General features: G+C 39.1%; 2 protein-coding genes across 2 annotated transcripts; both read right to left on the reverse strand.

Moving 5' to 3' along the window:
• Positions 1 to 1,721: 1,721 nt before the first annotated feature.
• Positions 1,722 to 2,135, reverse strand: LOC145631814 (uncharacterized). The gene has a single exon (XM_081683999.1). The coding sequence runs from the start codon at positions 2,133 to 2,135 to the stop codon at positions 1,722 to 1,724; it is 414 nt and encodes a 137-aa protein (XP_081540125.1).
• Positions 2,136 to 2,848: 713 nt separating this feature from the next.
• LOC145631828 (uncharacterized) lies at positions 2,849 to 8,890 on the reverse strand. Its single transcript, XM_081684022.1, has 3 exons — positions 7,427 to 8,890; positions 2,997 to 4,419; positions 2,849 to 2,865 (listed from the first exon to the last, which is right to left on the reverse strand). Exons 1-3 carry the CDS (start codon positions 8,888 to 8,890, stop codon positions 2,849 to 2,851), a joined length of 2,904 nt encoding a protein of 967 aa, XP_081540148.1.
• Positions 8,891 to 15,244: the final 6,354 nt, after the last annotated feature.

A 15,244-nucleotide genomic window follows, 5' to 3' on the forward strand; every position in this document is an offset into this window, starting at 1 on the left:
ACATAGTGCTATCAAGGGGAAAGACTAGGTCATACAAAGTCCATAATCTTCAATTACTCCGCGTAGTGGGAGTTAAAAATCCAAAGATCCAAGGAGTAAATCCTGTTAAATAAACTTTCCAATACCCCATACTCGGGATAAATTAAAACAATAAAACTTCCTTCTTGAATATTAATACAAGTTCAGATTAAATATTTAAACATTTGAGATCAAACGAATAAAACATGCTTCATCGAAATACAATTCACAATCATTTAAACATGGTTCGAAATCACTTAACATGTAAATCACGTTGTATATAAAAGTCCTTTTATAAAAGATCTAGCCACGTGTACGTACCTTGATCTTTGCAAAACAAACACGGGGTTCCTAGTTACGAACCGGAAGTACCTCCTACAACAAACCAATAATCCTAATTAAATACTTTTCAACCCATAGATACAAGGACTTAGACTATCGACTTTGACTAGTTGTGCATGAACAACTTTATTATTATAACCCTTTTATAAAATTAACACTTGTATTTATAAAATAATCTTTAATAATAATAATAATAATAATAATAATAATAATAATAATAATAATAATAATAATAATAATAATAATAATAATAATAATAATAATAATAATAAGGTAGTGGTAATGCTACGTAGGTAGTAGTAGTACATGTGAGTAGTAGTAGTCATATTAATAACAATGATAATGATAGTAATAATAATAATAATAATATAGGAAGTAGTAGTAATACATAGATGTAGTTGTAGTAGTAGTACTACTAGTGCTTAGTAGTAGTAGTAGTAATTGAGAGTAATAGTAGTAATATTAGTAGTACTGAGTAGTAGTACTAAAAATGAGAAATATATGGCTTACTTACGGTGAGCAACGCAAGGAAGGGGATGGCAACAAGGTGGTGGTCGAATGGCGGTGGTATGGTGGCAGCGAGGAGGTGCTCGTGAGGAGCTCAAGACCACAAATAAAAGCTAAAAGGAGGTGAAAATGGAGGAGGAAGGAGAAAGGAGAAGGAAAGTAAGAAGAGAAGTAGGAGGTGTGATGGAATAGCTCATGTTTCATGGCTATATATAGCCCCAACTCAGGCACTATTCCAACCGATTTTATAAATGCTGCCAACCCAATTAATGCGGCCAACCTAATAAATGCTGCTGGCCTAATAAATGCAGCTGACCCAATAAATGTTGCTGACCCAATAAATGTTGCTGACCCAATAAATGCAGCCGACCTAATAAATGTTGTGGATATGAGTAGTAAGGGTTGACCTTGATTACGGGAGGAGGGATAGTTTGGTACTTGGTAGTTTGACTCGGAAGTAAAATACTGAAGGCTGAAATTCCGACAACTTGAGTTGACTCATGTAATTACAACGCGTAATTATATTTTTGTAAAATCATATATGGACTTAAATAAATATTTTTTTGTATAATAAAATATTTCGGAAAAATCCATAATTAATAATTAGTAAATGGCTTAAAAATACGGGGTATTACAGTCTACCCCCCTTAAAAGAATTTTCGACCTCGAAACTTGAGTAAAAAGTTGGTTAAATAATCCAAGTTAATATAAATTGACTCATGCACAACTTATAATGACTCGAAATGACTCAACTATGACTCAGGCACAACACATAGTAACTCAAGATTACTCAAAACTAACCAAAAAGGGCAAAAGCGCGAAACTCTATCGCATTCTACCCCCCTTAAAAGGAGTTACGCCCCCGTAACTCGACTACTAACCTCCGAAAATAACTCTGGATATCTTTTCCTCATATCTGCTTCAGCTTCCCAAGTAGCTTCCTCGGTTTTATGGTTTGACCATAGAACCTTGACTATCTTAACATCCTTGTTCCTAGTGCTTCTCACTTTACTATCCAGAATCTTCACATGTCTTTCCTCATAAGTCAAGTTCTCGTCCATCTCGATGGTTTCAGGCTGTAAAACATGGGAAACATCTGGTATGTATTTCCGAATTTGGCTCACATGGAACACATTGTGAACTCTTTCTAGCTCATTAGGCAAATCCAACTTGTATGCTACCTTTCCCACCTTTTGGATGATCTTATACGGTCCAATGTACTTCGGGCTTAATTTTCCTCTTTTCCCGAACCTCATCACTCCCTTCATCGGAGATATTTTCAATAAAACTTTCTCACCTACTCCGTTCCTCATCCCTCCTCTTCAAATCTGCATAGCTCTTTTGACGATCTTGTGCGACTTTTATTTTCTCTTGAATCATCTTTACTTGTTTCACCGTCTCTTTGATCACCTCTGGCCCAAGTGTAACAGTCTCGCTTATGTCGTTCCAACATATCGGGCTTCTACACTTTCGCCCATAAAAAGCTTCAAATGGCGCCATCCCAATGCTTGCATGATAACTGTTGTTGTAGGAAAATTCTATCAAGTCCAAATGATCTTCCCATGAACCCTGGTACTCCATGACACATAACCTCAACATATCCTCTAATGTCTGTATTGTTCTCTCTGTTTGACCATCGGTTGCGGGGTGGAATGCAGTGCTCATCAACAACTTAGTCCCCATAGCCTTTTGTAAACTCTGCCACAAGTTGGATAAGAACCTTGAGTCTCTATCCGAGATTATGTCCTTCGGCACACTATGGTATTTCACCACAAATTTCACATACGCTCTTCTTAATTGATCCATCGACCATGTACTCCTCATGGGTATGAACGTTGCACATTTTGTTAGTTGATCCACTATGACCCAAATTGTATCATTTCCTGCTCGAGTCTTGGGTAAGGCTCCCACGAAATCCATAGAGATCGAATCCCACTTCCAACTAGGCACCTCCAAGGATTAAACTGTTCCTTGGGGTCTCTTATGCTCGATCTTGACCTTTTGACAAGTTAAACATCTAGACACAAATTCTGCCACTTCCCTTTTCATCTTCGGCCACCAGAATGTCTTTTTCATGTCCTTATACAACTTATCCCCTCCGGGATGCATTGAATAAGGAGAACTATAACCTTCCTCCATCAACTTTTGCTTCAGATCACTTCGATTTTGAGGGACACACCATCTCCCTTTAAACCTCATGCTTCTATCATCGGCTATTAAAAAGTCCAATACTTTCCCTTCCTCGATCTTCTCTTTAATCTTGTTTAACTTCTCGTCCCCAGGTTGGCCTTTTTGAATCTCATCATAAATCGACGGTTTGCTCAACAAGGCACTCAAAATCTTCTTAACTTCTCCTTGTTCCAATACCTCCAAATTCATCTTTTGGAATTCCGCACACAATTGATCTGGTAGAATCATTGCATTAATTGCATGACTTGACTTCCTACTTAATGCATCGGCTACAACATTTGCCTTTCCTTCGTGATACTGAATCTCCAAATTGTAATCCTTAATCAACTCCAACCATCGTCGTTGTCTCATGTTCAACTCCTTTTGAGTGAATATGTATTTCAAACTCTCGTGATCGGTGTAAATCCTACATGTTACTCCATACAAGTAGTGTCTCCAAATCTTTAATGCAAACACAATTGCAGCGAACTCTAAGTCATGGGTCGGGTAATTCACCTCGTAAGGCTTCAACTGTCTTGAGGCATAAGCAATCACCTTTCGATTTTGCATCAACACACAACCAAACCCAAACTTTGACGCATCACTATACACCTCATACTGCTCACTTCCATCAGGCAGGGCTAACACAGGTGTCGTAGTCAACTTCTCTTTTAATATCTGAAAAGCCTTCTCACACTCCGGAGTCCACTCATACTTACATTCTTTCCTCATTAGGCTCGTCATAGGCCTTGCAATTCTTGAGAAATCCTTAACAAATCTTCTATAATAACCTGCTAACCCAAGAAAACTCCGAACATCTGACACACTCCTTGGGGTCGGCCATTCACTTACAGCCTTTACCTTTCCTGGATCCACCGATACTCCCTCCTTAGAAATCACATGACCTAGGAAAGCTACCTCTTCCAACCAAAACTCACACTTTGAAAGTTTGGCGTACAATTGATGCTCTCTCAAGGTTGCCAATACCATCCTCAAATGATCCTCATGCTCTTCCGGGTTCCTCGAATACACCAAAATATCATCGATAAACACCACAACAAACTTATCCAAGTATGGCCTAAAAATTCGGTGCATTAAATCCATGAAAACAGCAGGTGCATTGGTTAACCCAAATGGCATTACAGTGAATTCATAGTGACCATAACGAGTCCTAAAAGCACTTTTTGCAATGTCCGACTCTGCTATCCTCAACTGGTGATACCCTGACCTCAAATCAATCTTCGAAAATATTCCCGCCCCTTTCAACTGGTCGAACAAATCAATCCTAGGCAGCGGGTACTTATTCTTAATCGTCACATTGTTCAACTCGCGGTAATCTATGCACAATCTCAAGCTTCCATCCTTCTTCTTCACGAACAAAAACTGGTGCACCCCATGGTGATGAACTAGGCCGGATATATCCTTTCTCTAACAAGTCGTCTAACTGAGTCTTCAGCTCTTTCATCTCAGCCGGGGCCATCCTATATGGAGCCTTTAAAATAGGTCATGTTCCTGGCACTAAGTCTATGGTAAACTCAACATCCCTCACAGGTGGCATCCCTAGAATTTCTTCGGGAAAAACGTCAAGAAATTCATTTACTACTGGAATATTTTTCCCATCCTCTCTTGCCCCTTCTGACAAGGGAATAAATGCGTCGTCAATTGTCTATCCCTAGATCAAATACAATTTATACAACCTAAACAAACCGAATACGAGTATAAGGCAAGCATAGGGGTCGAACCACAGAGAACGGTAAACACCACCAAATGTTATCGACAATTAAGCTAGTCCGGAATAGGGGATAAATAAACTAAAGTCTAAAAATACTAAAACAAGAAATAAAACATTAAGGCACCAAGGGAAATGGGTAGGTGAAGTTGACGCTTGGCCATACAATAACAAAGTAGCATATCAATGGTAAACTAAACATACATGAATATCGAAGTAAAGGGTCCAATCTAGCCGCCTTCCGGGGTCAATTGGCTTCTCCTAACATAGCCTCTATGTTTCCACATTAGAACCATATACTAGGAGGTACTATTAAATAACAATCGATAGTAATGAATCTCAACTAAGTCAACTTCCGTTACTTGTTAGTAAAGACTCATCTTTGATCAACTAACAATGTGCACTTGCAAGAAAGACCAAAGAATATCAAGCATGCAAAGACTTTAATCACCATTAACATAACCCCAACATTAAAAGCATGAACAATTAGCAACTACACCATCCCCACACCCTTGGCTAGATGACTACTCACAAATCATGTTGAAAACAATATCAATCATCAAATCAATAAGCATCAACATGATTAATAAGCAAGGAAGAAAAATAAAAGCAAATAAACAAAATCAAGAACAAAGGTAAAGAGAAAGAGTAAGAAATTGCTCATTAATTGAAGATGAAGGTCTACAAAGGATTGAACAAGCTCCTTCTTCAAAATCCAAGTTCATTAATGAAGAAAACCTCACTTTCTCTCTGTACCAATGAAGACTAACCCTAACCTAACCTAATCTAAAACTAATTAGAGAGAGGAATAGATAGTTATTGAATTGTTTTAATTACCCCAAAAATTGGGTATTTATACTAAGCTAGCCAAAGTAAGAAAAATAAAAGAAGGAAAATAAAATAAAGAAAGAAAAGGAAAATAAAAAGAAAAATAAAATAGAAAAGAAATAAAAGAGAAAAGAAATAAGAAAAGGGAAAAGAAAAAGGAAAAAGGAAATAAAAAAAAATAAAAGAAAAATAAAAAGAAAAATAAAAACCAAAATCCCCAAAACTATCAGCTACCCCCGATTTCCCCTTCTTCCCAATTCATGGCTGCTCTCTACTCCATTGAAACGCATCACCATCACCACCGTTCATCAACCATCAATGGCTATCCTCGCTTCGACCTCCAATATCAACCGTTCGATCTTATTAAACATCATGTGCGCGTCTCGTGAAATGGTTCGATCGAACCGATGGTTGGTTCGACCGAACTACGGGGTTGGTTCGGTCGAACCATGGGTATGTTCGACCACTCCTCTTCAAATAACAAAACCCACAAAGTCTCTTACTCGAAGTTCGATCGAACCACAAACGGTATGCTCGAACTTGATTGATTTTCAATTTATTCTGATTTGCTTAATTGAGGGGCCGAATTGCTTGTGCGAAATGGTTGCTTAATTATTGCTGGTTTAGGTGCGGCTGATTGTGGGTGTAAAGCAGGCTGTTGTGAGGTTGATTGCGGTGGCTGGGTTGCGTTGGTGTTGGTGGTGTTGGTGATTGCGTGGCTGCTGTTGCGGCTGGTGGTGCTGGTGTGTGTAGTGTTTGCGGGGTGAAGCAGGGGATGTGCGGTGCTAGGTGGCTGGTGCAGTGGGCGCGTGAATTGGTGGGTGATTGTGGTTGCTGTGGCGGTCAGGTGGTTGTTGGCTGGTGGTTGGAAGTTGGACTGGTGGTGAGTGGTGTGAGGGGTTGCAGCGGGTGAGTGAATTGGTGCTGGTGTGTGTGGTGGTGCGGCTGCTTTTGGGTTGCAGGCTGTAAATTGGTGGTTGAAGGTGAGGGTGAGAAGGGGAGATGGAGGTGCTGTTGGTGGTGTTGCGGGCTGCTCTGGTTTTGGGGTTAGGGCTGCACGTGAAGGTGGTCAGGTGGCTAGTTGTGGTTGGTCAGGTGGTTTGGTGGTAATTGTTGTTGGCTGATTGGATGGGAAAGAGGAGCAGGGGAATTGTTGTTGTTGCTGATGGTGTGGTGTAGGATAATGAAGGGTGCGGTGATGGATAAGGGGCAGCAGGTTGCGGTTTGTGTTTGACTCAACTTGGAACCCGAACTCATTTGACATAAAACCCGAACCCCTACACACAAAACCAAGGAGAAATCAAGACAAAAAGGAATGAAATAAATAAAATAAAACTAAATAAACTAAAATAGGAAATGAGAGAATTAAAACTAAAACTAACAAAATTAAATAAAACACAAACAAATAAAATGTGAAAAACACTCCAAACTAATTAAAATAAATAAAAGTAAAATAGAAATAAGAGAAATAAAACTAAAACTAATAAAGACAAAAACTATACAAGCAAATAAAGTAAAATAAAATACGAAAATAAACTAAAGCTAATAAAATAAAGAAAATAAACTAAAACGCTCCAAAATTACCAAATAAACAAGAAACTTTATTAAAGAGAAAACAAGAGAAAGAAAGGGAAAAATAAGATAAAATAAACACGAAAATGACTCTAAAACTACTCCCTAAGAGTGACATAAATGTCACTCATCACCTTCTTCTATCCTTTGGACGCTACATAAATAAAGTGGGTGTCCCTTTGCTACACATTTCTTAAGTTGCAAAGCAGATATGATTTTTAACCCTGATTTCCTCCCCTCCCTTCGATAAGTTACTCTAACCTTGCCCGGGCCACACAATGTGACCTTTTGGGCCTCGCAATCAATTTGGGCCTTGTACTTGCCCAACCAGTCCATCCCCAAAATAACATCGAGATCTTGTAAGTCAAGCTCGATTAAGTCTGATGGAAACTCTACATTTGAAATAACAAGAGGTACACTCTGATGCATTTTAGTGCAACTCACCACTTCCCCTGACGGGATAGCAATATCTAAGGAAACAGACACCGGACTCTCTAACTTGAGTCTATCTACTAAACTTCTAGAAATAAAAGAGTGAGACGCCCCTGAATCAAACAAGACTTTAGTAGACATAGAAAAAATAAAGAAATTGCCAATTACCACATCGGAGGCAGTTGCAGCCTCACGGCTGTTCATTACGAACACACGACCCTTGGGAGCAGCTCCACTGTTGTTGTTAGGTCCAGGTTTAGGATTGAATCCGCTGGGCTGAATTGGCGGCTTGGGTTGGTTCTTCTCATCTTGGGGTTTACCCGATTGCTCATCTGAAACCTTCTTGTAACACTCATACTCACGATGACCTATTTTTTGACAGTAGCGGCAAGTCACTAGGTTTCCCTCACAATCCCTTCCTGGGTGGTTCTTCGCACATCTCTTGCAAAAATAGGTTCTCTTGGGTTTGTCTCCATTCCCTCTATTCCCATTCCCTCTTTCAAAATTACCCCTGTTGTCCCTTTTCCCATTGAAATTCCCACTCGGGTTCCCCTCAACTTTGGGTTTCTTCTCACTCCTATTGAAAGTCCCACTAAGCTTCCTCTTTTCCCCGGAAAATTTTCCCTCTAGCTCTCTCCCCTTGATCCCATAAAGGTGCGCTGCTCTCCCATAAACCTCATCTAAAGTTTCAAAGGTCACTCCTCCTAGTTTTCCTTGAAGGGTCAAGGTCAAACCTTGCTCAAACCTCTGTGCCTTAAGTGCTTCAGTTGGTACTACCTCAGGTGCAAATCTCATTAACTCAATGAACTTGCTATAATACTCATTAATTGTCATGTTCCCCATCCTAAGGTTCGTAAACTCCATGCACTTCTGCTTCCTCAAATAGGAAGGGTAAAACTTCTCTCTCAAAGCTTCCTTTAATTGAGCCCACCCAAAGTTAGGATTACTCAACAAGTCATCTCTCCTTTGACTCCACCACAAACCGGCTTCCTCTCTAAGGTAATAAACAACATTATTGACTTTTAATTCCTCAGGGCAATTTATAGCATCAAAAAGTTTATTGAACTCTCTCACCCAATTTTCTAAGCTTGCTGGGTCTACCTTGCCAAGGTAAGTGGGTGGTTTGGCCGCAGCTACTCTCTTAAAAACTTCCCCAAAAGCATCAAGGTCATTATGGGCTTTTCCCTGGTTTGAGACAATACCGGCTATGTTTTCGGTTATTTTGGTTAGCCTTTTGATGACAGAGCTGACTTTGGACTTACTCCCTTTCTTAATTCGTTGCCTTAGAGACATGATCCTGAATAATGTGGTAATTAAGCACATAAATGTAAAAACAGATTACTCATCCATCCAACAAAGACTCAGAGATGTGATAACTTTACTGTTCACAAAATATCTTGAATACTAAACGTTCATCAGTTTAACTAGCAAGTCTAAATTGCCATTTTAGAAGCAACTCTATGTGATATCTCAAAATAGATCATCACAAGATTTATCATAATTTGCATACAATGATAACATACAAATCAACAAACACTTCATCATATAATTCATCACATAAGAGTGAAATTCACCTTCCAATCCATTTCCAATTTAGGAATAATCATCGAATAATTCATGAACCTTCACTAATATACCGTGGAATATAAAAATTCCCAAAAGACTACCAATCTCAATGCAATTCGAATTTTAATTCGAATCTTTGTATTCTAAAACATAGTTTGGACGTTTGCTTAGTCCATATGCACATAATTCACGTAAAGTTCGAAATTACTTTTTGAATACGTTTCAAATTCTTTTAATTTCGAAAATATTATATATAGTTATAAGTTGAATACTTGATTCATAATGTGGATTAATTGGACCAATGAGATCCCAGGTAGGAGAGGTTAGGGTCGACGTTGCCCAGAGCCCAAATCCTGCCTTAGCCAGAGCTCATTGTCAATCCAATGATCCCCACTATTAATCTTTCTTCGTATTTAAAATAGAAAGTAGTTTTTACTTAAATATATACTTAATATATACTTTCGGAAAAACAAATGCGAAACTCTATCCTATATGCCCTTCTTAGGTCTACCCATTAGTTTTATATTCCAATTTTTATCTTTTTAAGACCCGAAAACTGATACCACTTTGTAACACCCCCAAATTACTCTCTAATATTTACAATAATAATCCAACTTTAGGGAGTAACATGGGAGTATTACCGCCACGTGATTATGTAAGGCTTAACAGAGTTTTGCAGCGGAAAATAGTACTTAGCTTTCATTAATAATAATAGTAATAATAATAGTTTGATACACCTTCAAAGTAGCTACACCTCTAATACTATGTATACTAAATTAAACTAGGTGATCACCGCCCATCATTCCCAATGCAGTATATAGTTCACGTTGTCCGATCGTCATCACCTATCTACTTATCAAAATGATAAGTAGGGCCAAGCCAAAACAAAACAAATACGTTTTAGCAAAAAATGCTAAGTACATACAAATGCTAGACATGTAAAATCAATTTAATTAATTAAACATGCTTTCGAAGAGATTTAACTTTAATAAATCATAATTTATCCAAACCATTCATGAATAGAAATTCATGTATAAAAACTTGTCGAAAGAACCAATTTTCGAAACAACCAACTTTCCAAAGATAATTCCGAATAGGATGGATCAATCCTCATTTTCGTAAATCATTTTACCACCTAAGTGTGTACACCCCCCAAGCTAGTAACTCCTTTACATAGTGCTATCAAGGGGAAAGACTAGGTCATACAAAGTCCATAGTCTTCAACTTACTCCGCGTAGTGGGAGTAAAAATTCAAAAGATCCAAGGAGTAAATCCTGTTAAATAAACTTTCCAATACCCCATACTCGGGATAAATTAAAACAATAAAACTTCCTTCTTGAATATTAATACAAGTTCATATAAAATATTTAAACATTTGAGATCAAACGATTAAAACATGTTTCATCGAAATACAATTCCCAATCATTTAAACATGGTTCGAAATCACTTAACATGTAACACGTTGTATATAAAAGTCCTTTTATAAAAGATCTAGCCACGTGTACGTACCTTGATCTTTGCAAAACAAACACGGGGTTCCTAGTTACGAACCGGAAGTACCTCCTACAACAAACCAATAATCCTAATCAAATACTTTTCAACCCATAGATACAAGGACATAGACTATCGACTTTGACTAGTTGTGCATGAACAATTTTATTATTATAACCCTTTTATAAAATTAACACTTGTATTTATAAAATAATCTTTAATAATAATAATAATAATAATAATAATAATAATAATAATAATAATAATAATAATAATAATAATAATAATAATAATAATAATAATAATAATAATAAGGTAGTGGTAATGCTACGTAGGTAGTAGTAGTACATGTGAGTAGTAGTAGTCATATTAATAACAATGATAATGATAGTAATAATAATAATAATATAGGAAGTAGTAGTAATACGTAGATGTAGTTGTAGTAGTAGTACTACTAGTGCTTAGTAGTAGTAGTAGTAGTAGTAGTAGTAGTAGTAGTAGTAGTTGAGAGTAATAGTAGTAATATTAGTAGTACTTAGTAGTAGTACTAAAAATGAGAAATATATGGCTTACTTACGGTGAGCAACGCAAGGAAGGGGATGGCAACAAGGTGGTGGTCGAATGGCGGTGGTATGGTGGCAGCAAGGAGGTGCTCGTGAGGAGCTCAAGACCACAAATAAAAGCTAAAAGGAGGTGAAAATGGAGGAGGAAGGAGAAAGGAGAAGGAAAGTAAGAAGAGAAGTAGGAGGTGTGATGGAATGGCTCATGTTTCATGGCTATATATAGCCCCAACTCAGGCACTATTCCAACCGATTTCATAAATGCTGCCAACCCAATTAATGCAGCCAACCTAATAAATGCTGTTGGCATAATAAATGCAGCTGACCCAATAAATGTTGCTGACCCAATAAATGTTGCTGACCCAATAAATGCAGCCGGCCTAATAAATGTTGTGGATATGAGTAGTAAGGGTTGACCTTGATTACGGGAGGAGGGATAGTTTGGTACTTGGTAGTTTGACTCGGAAGTAAAATACTAAAGGCTGAAATTCCGACAACTTGAGTTGACTCATGTAATTACAACGCGTAATTATATTTTTGTAAAATCATATATGGACTTAAATAAATATTTTTTTGTATAATAAAATATTTCGGAAAAATCCATAATTAATAATTAGTAAATGGCTTAAAAATACGGGGTATTACACTTTTGGGTCGGCCGGGAGTATCCCGTCCCTTAAGTATGAGACGACTCCATCCATCCAAGAGGAGCTTCTGTCAATGACCTATACTGGCTCGGCATCAATACTCCTCTTTTCTTTTACTTCCCAAAACACTGATCTGGGAGTATCACATGATGCCGAGGATGCTAATTTACTGAGCGCGTCCGCTTGATGATTTTATGAACGGGGGACTTGTTGTAGGGTAAAGTGATCTAGGCTCTAAGACTCTTCTTTAACCATCTGCAAATATTTCATCATGGATGGCTCCTTGCCTTCATAGTCACCATTCACTTGGTTGACTATCAGTTGAGAGTCCGAGCTTGCGTCAACTTTTGTTGCCCCAGCCGAGTCATTTCAGCCAAGAAATCGGCAAAGGCTTGCCCCTTGATCGCCCATTTAAGCATACGATCGCTGGCTTCCAAAGTTGCAAACGACTTCTTGAGTTGCTGGTCCGTATAGACCACAATTGAATGCGTTAGAAAATACGGTCGTAGCTTCTTTGACGCCATATACAATGCAAGACACAACTTTTCTATTGGGGGGTACCTAAGCTCGGCATTATGTAAAACATGGCTGATGAAATATACTGGAATCTGATGATCGTCCCTTTCAACAAGTAGGACGACACTTAAAGAGTGTTCTGAAATGGCAAGGTACATGTATAACTTCTCATTCTTGAGTGGACTGACGAGCCGAAGCAATGTATGCAAATGGATTTTCAGCTGGACGAAGGCTTTCTCGGCTTCTTCAGTCCACTCAAACTTTTCTTTCTTCTTGATAGTCTGAAAAAAGTATCGGCACTTATCCCCTGATCTTGATAAGAATCGACCAAAGGCGATTAAACAGCCCATCAATCTTGGCACTTCCTTGATTGTCCTTGGCGACTTCATGTCCAAGATGGCTTAAATTTTCTCATTGTTGGCCTAAATTCTTCGTTAATTAATCAGAAATCCGAGAAATTTGCCGGACTCAACACCAAAGGCACACTTCTTTGGATTCAGCATCATCTTACGTCGCTTAAGTTCGCTAAATGTTTCTCGAAGATCTTTTAGATGTTCAACCGGCTCCTTCGACTTGACTATCATGTCGTCAATGTATGCTTGACGAGGGGTGGAAATAGGTCGTTGAGACTAATCCTCCCTCAGTCAAACTAAATTTATAAACACTTAACCAACCTAAATACTAGTATAGAGGCAAGCTAAGGGTGGAACCCAAAGGAACGGTAATGTTCAAGCGCTCTCAATTATGCGCTTAAGCTAGGTCGAAGTCTAAGGATTAAAGGTAAACACTAACCAACTAACAAGACGAAGAACCAAACAAATAAAGCACTATGAACGGGGATCAACAAGTAATCATGACAATTGTAGCAACTCGGGAGCAATATGCAAATCAATGGTTGTAAAGAAAAATGGCAAGCTCAATCAAAAGAGTCAACAAGCTATCTCCTAGAGGTCAAACTAGCGCCAACTACGAGAGACTCTAACTAGGAGCATCACTAATCAAGCTTAATCGACAATTGCAAATCCAAAATCAGTGGTCCGTATCATTAGAAACTACAATGCAATCTAGCATAATTCTCAAGGCCTAATCGAATTACACACATGCAAACTTCCATTAATCACTTTAATCTCAACAATTATTCAACACAATCCCCAACTGAAGCACAATCAATCAATCATACAAGCTTTACCCAATCCCTAGCAAACAACTACTCTAACAACATCATCTAATCACAAACAACTAAAGAAAACAAGAATTAACAATCTATGAAGAACAAATACACTAATAAAAAATCAAACATCAAAATCAAATCAAACAAATAAGAATATTAAACAAAGCATTAAAATGAGATAGAGTTAGAAATGCTCATTGATAATAGAGAAGATCTTCAACACAATTGTCACCATTGAATCTTCAATCTCTCAATCACCATTGAAATTCCTCACTTTCTCTCTCTAAAATCTACTCCTAAACTAACCCTAAAAACTAGAGAGAGAACCCCTCAACTAAGCGAAGAATATTATCTAAAATCTAAATGAAACTTGCTCTGTAACTTGCCCCAAAAATCGGGTTACAAAGATATATATAGGAGGCGCAAACAAAAACCGAGCAAGATGAATACCGAGAGAGGCGCGGCCTTCAAGGGCCCAAAAGCCTTTTGGGCTCAGTGACACGCGTCACTCAGGCATTGCTTATGGAATGGCGGCCTTCAAGGGCCCAAACCTTGAGGTGCCGTTTTACGGCGTGACCTAATCCCTAGGTCACCAGATCCTAGGGACGGCACACTTTTCAAAAAGACCCTATAAATACGGACAGTTCCTAAATTTATGAGAGGAACACACGCAATACGAGACAACACGTCACTTTCACATTTATTACAGAGCTGTCGTTTTCAAGAAACAGACAACACCTTGCCTGAGCTTTGAATCCGAGCAGATAACTTTATTTCCGCACATTTTACTCCGAATACTTACTAACTTAATCTTCGGAGGCGGACCATCGACCATCCGGCGGTCCGTTTGCTTTGCAGGTACAGGCACCCTTTGCTGAATCCAGTCTCAGTGTTGTAACTCTCCCAAGGGACAAAACCCCCGAAACATTTGGCGCCGTCTGTGGGTAGAGTACCTCTGAGATGGCTTCACAAGTCCCTGTACCGAATCTTGAGACCAATCGGCCTCCAGAAGACATAGTGGTCCAGACGGACCATGACTCAGGGGACGACGCTGACGTCGAAACCTATGTGGATCCTAACGGGTCCCTCATCTCAAAACGCATCCGCAGTAGGGAAAAGCAGGAGCATCACACTGATCAGGCGGGGCCAAGCAAAACTGCTGGTCAGCCAAAAAAGATCTTGGTGCGAACGGGTGATCCTTCCCAGGCGGCAGAATCGACTCCCGTCACTCGAGATGAACTCATGAAACTCCTGAGCAGTCTCAGGGGTGAAATCAAACAACTCGCCTCCAAGAAGTCGCCTACTCCTAGAAAGGAGCAGTCGGCCAAGAAGCCAGCCCAAGCTGGCAAACAGAAGTCGGTCAGGGACCGTCAGCCGACTCCTCATCCTGCCCCTACGGAGAAGGCTCGGCCCCAATTTAACCTCACCAGGCTCCGTTTTCCAGAAACGGGCACAAGAAAGGCCATCCGGCACATGCAGCTGGATGGTAGCAAGAAAACATTCTCTGATGCTCGACAATACATTGAGCAGAAGAAGACCCAGCTATCAGAGTCGGCTTCAACGTCGACCTACCATGATAGCTTTTGGAATACCTCTGTGAGGTATTCCCAGTCTGTACATGAGACCCTAGCAAGCAGCCCACGGGTTCAGTGTGGCCCTCATATGATCTAGTCGGCCCAGTACATGGCTTCGCCAT

Source organism: Chenopodium album, chromosome 1 (genome assembly GCF_948465745.1).
Source record: "Chenopodium album chromosome 1, dcCheAlbu1.1, whole genome shotgun sequence".
Lineage (NCBI taxonomy): Eukaryota > Viridiplantae > Streptophyta > Magnoliopsida > Caryophyllales > Amaranthaceae > Chenopodium > Chenopodium album.

Bases quoted from the DNA above. Each gene is read 5' to 3' on its own strand.
- LOC145631814 (XM_081683999.1), bottom strand. From the start codon at position 2,135: ATGAAGGGAGTGATGAGGTTCGGGAAAAGAGGAAAATTAAGCCCGAAG.
- LOC145631828 (XM_081684022.1), bottom strand. From the start codon at position 8,890: ATGTCTCTAAGGCAACGAATTAAGAAAGGGAGTAAGTCCAAAGTCAGC. The intron at 4,420-7,426 runs GTTAGAGTAACT...GGGGTGCACCAG, and splicing joins CATTGTGTGGCCCGGGCAAG to TTTTTGTTCGTGAAGAAGAA.